We start from the raw sequence: 8,911 nt of genomic DNA on the forward strand, positions 1-8,911 counted from the left end.
AATGGGGTACCTGGGAACATCAGAGTATACCTCACCCCAGGAGATCAAAAATGGTTTTTCAGAAGCAGTGCTGTTTACAAAGGCAGGGGCTATGATTGCCCCCATTTTTCAGATGAGGAAACTGAAGATTAGGCAGGTAAAGTAACTTGGCAGAGGCCACACAGCTAGCAGATAGTCAGGCCAACTTTGAACCATGGCCTGTTGGACGCTAAAACCACTATTTGTTGTAATTACAACCATCACCTACCATTCTATTCCCCTAGCTCTGTTTGCCTCCAAATTAAAAAAAATCTGCTAAAATCAGAGTAAACTCAAGTTAGGAAGAAACTTCCAGGGAAAGATGAATGAAAAACTTTTTGTAATTTTTCTGTTCCTTCTAACAGGGGAACCTTTAAAGTGAAAGCTCTGCCCAGCTGTGAGCAGTAAAGCGCTCTGAGGTAAACCTTTCATCTCCTCTCTTCCAGGAAACAGTTGTTTCTGGGGGAACTGCTTGCTCATGTGATTGGAACACAACCTAGAGGACAGTAAGGAGTAGAATGGGCAGCTTCATCTTCACAGCCCTTCACACTTATGAATTTATTTATTTTAGGCTGCATAGGGTCTTTGTTGCTGCGTGAAGGCTTTCTCTGGTTGCAGTGAGCGGGGGCTACACTTCATTGCGGTGCCCGGGCCTCTCATTGCAGTGGCTTCTCTTGTCGCGGAGCATGGGCTCTAGGTGCACAGGCTTCAGTAGCTGTGGCTCACGGGCTCTAGAGCACATGCTCAGTAATTGCGCCGCACAGGCTTAGTTGCTCCACAACATGTGGGATCTTCCCGGACCAGGGCTTGAACCCATGTCCTCTGCATTGGCAGGCGGATTCTTAACCACCGCGCCACCAGGGAAGTCCCTTCACACTTACAAAGGTGTTTATCTTCCCTGGAAGGGACCTCCAATGCTGTTCTCACTTTCTGCCTGCTGCTCCTTGACCCACAAAATAAGTCAGGACAGACCCTATGTTTGTTGATTTCAGTACAGCTTCATTAACTCTGACCTAGAAGGTTTTAGCCTTTACAGAATTCTAAGCACAGTTCAAAACTGAAGGAATATCTGCAGTCTGTGAAACACAAAATGGTTCACTGCAGTCAAGAATGTTAACTACTTACTTTCTTGTGTCACCTACCTTCAAGTATAACTTTAAAATTAATGAATGTGTAACTAACACATTCTACAGTCATTATTCTTCTAAAAAACTATTCAAAAAAATCATTTTGTAGATTTTTATAATTCCATAAATTTGCTCTCTGGAGACTTCACCCCTTTGATTTTCACATTGATATGAACTGGACTTAAGTGTTGTCAAACATCTTGCTCAAGAGAACATGAGGATCCATTCCCATTTTCCAAGAGACATAAATAAAAATTTAACTCTTCTTATTTCCATGGGCCAAATTGAGAAAAAAACTCCTAACAATGGTCTGTAGCAAGGGAAACACTAACTATCCCAGGGTATGCTGCCCCTCTCTTTTTGGGCATTTGACCTCTTGGGCCAGAAATGGCACCCCAGAGCCCACATTTACTAAACAATCTAAAATTTTTCTTCTTCTCAATGCCTCATATATTAGCTTTAATAAGAATTCTGATAACTTTTTGTTAACTTTTTATTATGGAAAATGTCAAATATACAAACGTGGAGAGAAACATATATAATGAACCATCATTTAACCATCACCCAGCTTCAACAATTATCAAGTCAAGGCCAGTCTTGTTTCATCAATATCTCCAACACAATTAACATCCAGACTTATTATTCTGAAGCAAATTCCAGACATCATTTCAACTGTAAATAGTTGAGAATGTATCGCTTAAAGATAAGGACTCTTATTTTCAACATAACCACAATACTATTATTCCAACTAATATCAAATATCAAGTCAATTTTCAAATTATCCAGATTGTATCAAAATATATTTATTTTACAGTTTAGTCAAATCAGGATCTGAAAAAGATCCATATATTACAACTGGTTAAGTCTCTTAAATCTCTTTTAATCTATAGGTTCATCCTCCATTTCTTTCATTCTGGCAATCATTTACTGAAGGTACTAGGTCATCTGTCCTGTAGTTTCCTGCAGTCTGGATTCTGCTCATATCATCTCTGTGATGTAGAGTAATGTTTCTCTGTTCCCTGTATTTTCTACAGATCAGGAGTTATGTCTAGAGGCACAGTCAGATTTAGGTTAAAAAATATGAAATATATTTTTTCATAGGTAGTGTAGTGTACTGCCATTAGCAGACACATAATGTCTGGGATGACATAGACATATGAGTAAGAATTTTTGCTTTCTAATATCTCACAAATGCCTTTAAACACTTGTGTGACACCTGATGTACAAAAGCCACATATAAGCTAAACAGACAGCATTTGCTGTACTAACAGCAGATTAGAAGGTAAATGCTTTACCACTCAGTGTCATTACAAAATATTAATTTTATAGACAAACCTTCAGTGATATCTACCATATTTCTAGTGATGTCTTATATGCTAGATATATAAAAAAGACGAAGGAAATAAGTAAGGTCTTTGCACTCAAGGTCACATAACCTGGTGGGAAATACTGACATATAATCATAAAAGCACAAAAAAGGCCATAGGTGCAAAATTAGAAGTCTGTACAGATATAGTAGTAGTGCAACAACCTGGAGAGTAGTCATTGTAATAAACAGGGAGGAAGTGTCCAAAAGGATAGGACGAGCTGTGTCCTTGGGAGTGTGAAAGAGCTCACCTGTCTTCACAATTCCATTCATCATAGGGTTCACATACTTGATTCTTTCAAAGTAAATCTGAACAACATCTATGCCATTCACCTAAAAAAAAAAATCTCATTAATAGTTTTATTGGTTCATCAATTCCTCTAGTCAACAAATATTTACTGAATTATGGTTCATCAACCACTTTGTATTGGAAAAGCCTTCAGTGAATTATCTAATGCAGTTCCACTATAAGGCCACATGAGAGCCTGAGGAATAACAGATTGTCCTAGTTAAAATATAAAGCTAAGAAATCAATACACTAGTATTACAGTGTTATAGAAAACACTAGTAGTAGACATTTATAATCTGTGGATCAATGACAGATGTCTCCAAATTTTAGCCACTGTTCTAGGCTCTGAGGATATGGGCAGGCTGAGTCCTAGTCCTCAAAGAGTTCATAGTCTAACAGGCCAAACAGTCATTCAGAAAGATGATTACAATACTAGAACAATGCTGAAAATATTTCCTGTTTTGCTTGGTGCTTCCACAAAAGGAACCCTGAAAAAGAGAACTCTGGCCAGTTGTTAGTACTATAGGTTGAAAGCAGCATTTTCACCTTCCTTTTCCCAGTTAACAACTATTGATGGAGGAATTGCTCTTTCTTCCACCTAAAGGGAAGTGGGAGGAGCAGCTCCAGCTTCAGAACCCCTTACCCATCTGTCCCAGAAGGGCCCTCTAATGTTGCTAGTACTTTAGAAGCTGCCTATTCCTGTTGCTTACACGTGTGTGAGCCCGTGTGCAAGCACACATACACCAATATTTATTTGATGTTTCTAAACACAAAAATGTTGAAATATTTACAGTTCTTTTAAAATTAAACCATACAACAGAATTCAAAATATTTATAGCCACCCCCATCCCTTTCAGAGTTACTTCTTTCAACAGTGATCTGATCAGCAAAACAGGTTTCTTAGAAAATATAATATATTGGGCATCCAGGGAAACGATATATCAAACATATCAATATTACCTTTACTCCAACATGTCTTCTTAAAACTTTTGTTAAGGCACTTGCCCAGTTTGGGGGAAAAAACCTAGTCTTTAAAAAATATGCTGGAAACAAATTTCTACCTCATGTCTGAAAGTCTTAATTATCTTTGATCAATGCACTATTTCCTTTCTGGAGAGAATGAATTGAAAGATTCATCTGTACATTTTTAGTGTAATAATCTTATAAATAATGCATGGGTGCTATGTAATGACTGTAGGAAGAAAATTCCAACTGTTGATGGATCAAGTTCTTGGAGGATGGAGGTTAACTAGATACCATTTGGTTTGTTACCTCTGTGTCAACTGTTTTAAGCTGAATTCTTTGGATTTCTCTTTTAAAATGAAAGACTTTTTAGGTTCTTTCATTTAACTTTTTCTTGACTGAACTCCAAAAGCATAACAAGACCTGCCCATGTGAATTTGAAAGCTTAAAGTGTGATAACTGTAAAATGTTCTTTTGCAATTTAGAAATGAAAGGAGTCTTACAGATTGCATAAATTGAAGATAACTGGGAACTGAAGATAATCCTAGCAAGTGATAGAACTCAGTACAAATCTTTCAGAATTAAATACGGCAAATATCTGCAGGCTAACAAGAGTTGATTAACATCAACACTGTACTTTTCACATTTGTCAAATACGAGTTGAAAAGTCAAAACAAGATGGTGCATTATTATCTCTAAGGATGCCATGTACAAGTTAAACCTCCCAGGTGCTTGTAGCAACATTTTAGATGGAGGCAGTATTATATATGAAATGGTCATAAAACAATAATCCAATTTCACTGCTGTTACTGTATACTTTGAAAAATTTCAGGTTACTGAGAATATCATTCATTGATTTGGATTGTTAGAATAGGAAACGTCAACTGGTGGGATTTAGAAAGTTTGTTTAAAAAATAAAATATCTTTCTGTACAAAAACATATTTTTGAAACACATATTTGATAATTCTACATAATTTTGAATATGAAATAATAATTGGTTTTTAAAATCTGTTCATTCTCTACTCATTCCTTTGGCAACATTAGTTTTGTCAATTACAATACGTACTTTATTTAGGCATATTTCTATATAGCAAAGACCTTATTTTAAAAATTGGCACCGAAGTTGAAAAAGAAAACGTAGTGATATTCAATTCTACCAGTGATTGTGTTCTTTATAAAAGGTTAATTTATAGAATAAAAATATGTTTAAATTACAGTTATTATCCACTTATATTATTATTGATCTGTAGAATATTTTTAAGATGTTAAGTGTTATATATAGAAAGACATCCCCCACCCATACTCTTTTCACAAAGTAGGCATTTCCTCAACCTTCTTGAGAAAAGATCAAGAGTTCCAAGTTTCTAAACTTTCAAAATTTCTTAATACAGAGTGCATTAACAGTGACCCCCCCAAAAGTTAGTTGACTGACACAAAATATCTATCAATAATGATTAAGAAATATGACACATTCTAGGTTGCCCTAGAAATTAAAAATGATCTTTCTAAGTGCCAATATCCACTTCATGAAGTAGGCTTTACTCTACCTACTTACTATGGCTAGGGGAATAAAGGTAGTCCAAAAGAAACCTAAGCACTTTAGATAGGATCCCTAATTTCAAGCAAGTACTGAAGCAAACATAAGCGCTTTTAACTTGGCACCCAAAAAAGTCTGTCATGTGACACAAAACCTTTATCCTAAATCTTTAGGAGAGATCGGCCAGGCGTCCTAACATTTTGAGAAGTCTGTAGCAGCTGAATATCAAGAAAGCTAACTCACTCAACTGGGATGTAATTACCATATACTATTCTAGTCCTTTGGCTACTGGTATTCAGACAAGTTTAAGTGGACTATCACAAATTCAAATATGCGGACTTTCATTCAAAGACTAATTTGTATTGAGAGAATGTTGTTCTAGGGCACTGAGACAGGAGCAATGGGAGTTGGAACTCAAGCATGCTAAATCACACTCGGAATACAGTTTTCATAATATGTACATATTAGGATATGTACATAACAATACCTTCCCGAGAGGGCGATTACTCTATAAAATAATATTTTGCTAAGCTACATTTGGGCTAAATGGGAAATGGCTATTTCAAGTAAGAAGTAAAAAACTACCAGTTGTGAAAATGTTCTGAAAATCGAATTATCCACATATGAATTAAGCAGTTTCTGAAAAGGGCAAATTAGATCACATATCTGAAGATAAAATTATTGTTCAGTGTGGAAAGAGCACATGATGTAAAATTTCCCTGGTGGTGCAGTGGTTAAGAATCCGCCTGCCAATGCAGGGGACACAGGTTTGATCCCTGGTCCAGAAAGATCCCACATGCCACGGAGCAACTAAGCCCATGCGACATAACTACTGAGCCTGTGCTCTAGAGCCCACGAGCCACAACTGCTGAGCCTGCGTACCACAACTACTGAAGCCTGCACGCCTAGAGCCCATGCTCCATAACAAGAGAAGCCACCGCAATGAGAAGCCCGTGCACCACAACGAAGAGTAGCCCCCGCTCGCTGCAAACAGAGAAAGCCAGCACGCAGCAACGAAGACCCAACGCAGCCAAAAAAAAAAAAAATTCTTAAATACTTCTTTGAAATTCAACACTGGTCCTTCAAACCAATCCCCATCACAGAAGGGCTTGCTGACAAGAGCTAATGCTGTGAATGAGAAAACAACTTAAGAGAAAACATTAATGAAGTTGCCATACAACCAAGGTGATCAGATTTTAAAGGCCTTCACTACAAAAAACCCACAAGACTGGTACCAAAAGTGCACATACGCACACACACACACGTGTGAACTGTAAAGAAAAAACAAAACCACAACACGTATACACGTGTACACACACACACACACCAGCCCCCCAAAGACTGGGTCAGCAGTTAAGGCACCTTTATAAAAAACAAACAAACAAACAAACAAACCAAAAAATCCCATGTGGCTTTGGCTTTCCAAAATGTGTTACAGTGCTACCAAGAAGCGATTCTGAAAGCATCTGAAAACGTGCAAAATGTCTGAAAACAGTGCCTGGCAACTGAGACAGTTTGCAAGCGTGATTCAGAGGTCTGCCAAGGAAACAAAAGAAGCCTCCCTCCTCCCGGTGAGACCTCACACGGCACCAGGGGCGCTCCGGGCACTATTTACTGTCAGGTAGGTGGAAAGCAAGAGTCTGTGCAGGAGCGGTACATACTAGGGATCGCTCTCTGGCGGGGACGGGGCCATGGAGTTTCCACTGGTTGGGGAACCGCCCAGCTTTAGTTTTTGCAGATATTCGGCATGCACGGGCTTGTGGCACTGGAGAACCTTGATCGCATCTTCGACTTTGAACCACTCTCGCTTCCTCCCAATGCTAACCGAATCTTCCCAATCCTCCAGAATCTCAGTGACAGTCAGTACATACACGTACGTTCTGTGCTTGCGATCTTGGTTCTGCTCGAAAATGCCCAGGAGCCGGCCCAACTTCCCCTTGACTCCCGCCTCTTCGTACACCTCGCGGACTGCAGCACCGCCCGGCTCCTCCTCGGGCTCCATGCCCCCGCCCGGCACGATCCAGCGGTCCGGGTACCGACTGCTACTCACTAACAGCACCTCGTCTTCGCGCTCGCTCCGGAAGCACAGGCACGCCGCCCGCTTCTTGAACCCCTCCGGGTCGTAGGTCCGCGTCTGGTTCGGCTTGCACTTCATCCTCGAGGCCGCTCGCCGCTGCTCGGGTCCCCGCTGCCGCCGCCACCGGGACGAGGGACTCCGAGGTGCTGCCGAGAGAAAGGGCCGCGGCGAGGGGCGGCGAGAGGCGGCGAGAGAGAGACGCGCCTCAGCCCGTGAGCCCCGGGCGCTCGGGGAAGATGAGGCGGGGGCGGGGACGGAGGCGGGGGCGCGCGAGGTACGTCAGTCGGTCCGTCCCCCCGCGCGGCCGGGGGGTCCCGGGCGCAGACGCCTGAGTGGAGGAGGCGCCACCGCCCCCGCCCCCATCCCCGCCTCCGCCCCGGAGCCCGCCACTCTGCGCGGAGCCCACCCGCGTCTCCGGTGCGCGTCCGCGTCCCTCCCTCCTCAGCCGACGGGGCCGGGGTTGAGCGAGGTGAGGCGCATTCGCGGGCGCGTCCGCGTCCCCGGGCACGTGCGCGTTCCCGTCGGAGGGCGGGGGGCGGGGGTCTCGTGGCTCCCGCAGCGCGCGGCGCCTGGGGCGCACTGCGCAGGCGCCCCGCACCTCCGGGCTGGGAATCTGCAGCCCCCGGGGTGAAATGCACCGCCTTGTGACCTGGGCCAAGCTTGCTTCCACGTGTGCCTTCGAGCCAGACGTGGCTGTGGCGCGGCCGGACGTTTCTCCTCACCCTCCCCACCAGGTTGCAGGAAACACACACGCAATCGTTTTACACACAGGACGGACGGTCAAGTGCGTGTGGTCCTCGTCATCACCCATAAGGTAGAGTGCCGGCTTACTTACAGGAAGGCCCCGGTTTTGTCAAGACGATCCTCGGTATTCTTGACAAAACAGTACCTAATCTTTGCTGAGTCATATCATGCAGTTTTGTTTCTTCAGCAGGTTCTTCACCTTGCCAGGCATCTTGGCACAGCCCATAAGTGAACACCTTTCTTGAACCCCTATTGACATCTTACCCAACCTCTGGTCCTCGGTTTGCTCAGCAGTAAACTCCTCACCTACTTGGTTCAGACCTTTGCACTTTGGGTCATGTTCACCCAACAGCTGGAGAACCACCCAAAGCAGTGTTTTATTAAATCCCAGGAATCTCTCCCCTCCACACACTCCACCCTTGTCTCTCTTTCTCATTGAGAAGTACTGGTTGAGGCTTTGGGAAACATGCCTCTGGCAATCCCTTCATATTTTGCATGTTGATTTTTAGAAGCCTCCTGGCCAGGGACTCCAGCAAGGCCACTTGGTGCTCTCTCCCCTCTGTCTGGTCATCCTGTCCCCTTGGCCAAGAAGTGGCCCTCCCACAGCCCCAGATGTAACAGCCTAAAGCCTTCCCCCTCCTTCGTATTTTTTCTTATTGTTTCCCTGCTCTCACAGTAACCTGTGGAGAAGACCTCTGATATCCCCTCCCTTTTGCCTTATTGCAACTTAGGCATCTTTGTCTCTCTCTTACCCACAGACCGTCTGCTGGCATCAGGCAAGCAGGATCA

The 8,911-nt window shown here is 42.9% G+C and overlaps 1 protein-coding gene across 1 annotated transcript; it reads right to left on the reverse strand.

The window, feature by feature from the left end:
- Positions 1 to 6,961: 6,961 nt before the first annotated feature.
- LOC309839501 (diphosphoinositol polyphosphate phosphohydrolase 3-beta) lies at positions 6,962 to 7,456 on the reverse strand (the record flags this gene model as incomplete). Its single annotated transcript, XM_082681263.1, has 1 exon — positions 6,962 to 7,456. One exon carries the CDS (start codon positions 7,454 to 7,456, stop codon positions 6,962 to 6,964), a length of 495 nt encoding a protein of 164 aa, XP_082537389.1.
- Positions 7,457 to 8,911: the final 1,455 nt, after the last annotated feature.

This window comes from Grampus griseus (genome assembly GCF_964374135.1).
Source record: "Grampus griseus genome assembly, chromosome: X".
Classification (NCBI taxonomy): domain Eukaryota; kingdom Metazoa; phylum Chordata; class Mammalia; order Artiodactyla; family Delphinidae; genus Grampus; species Grampus griseus.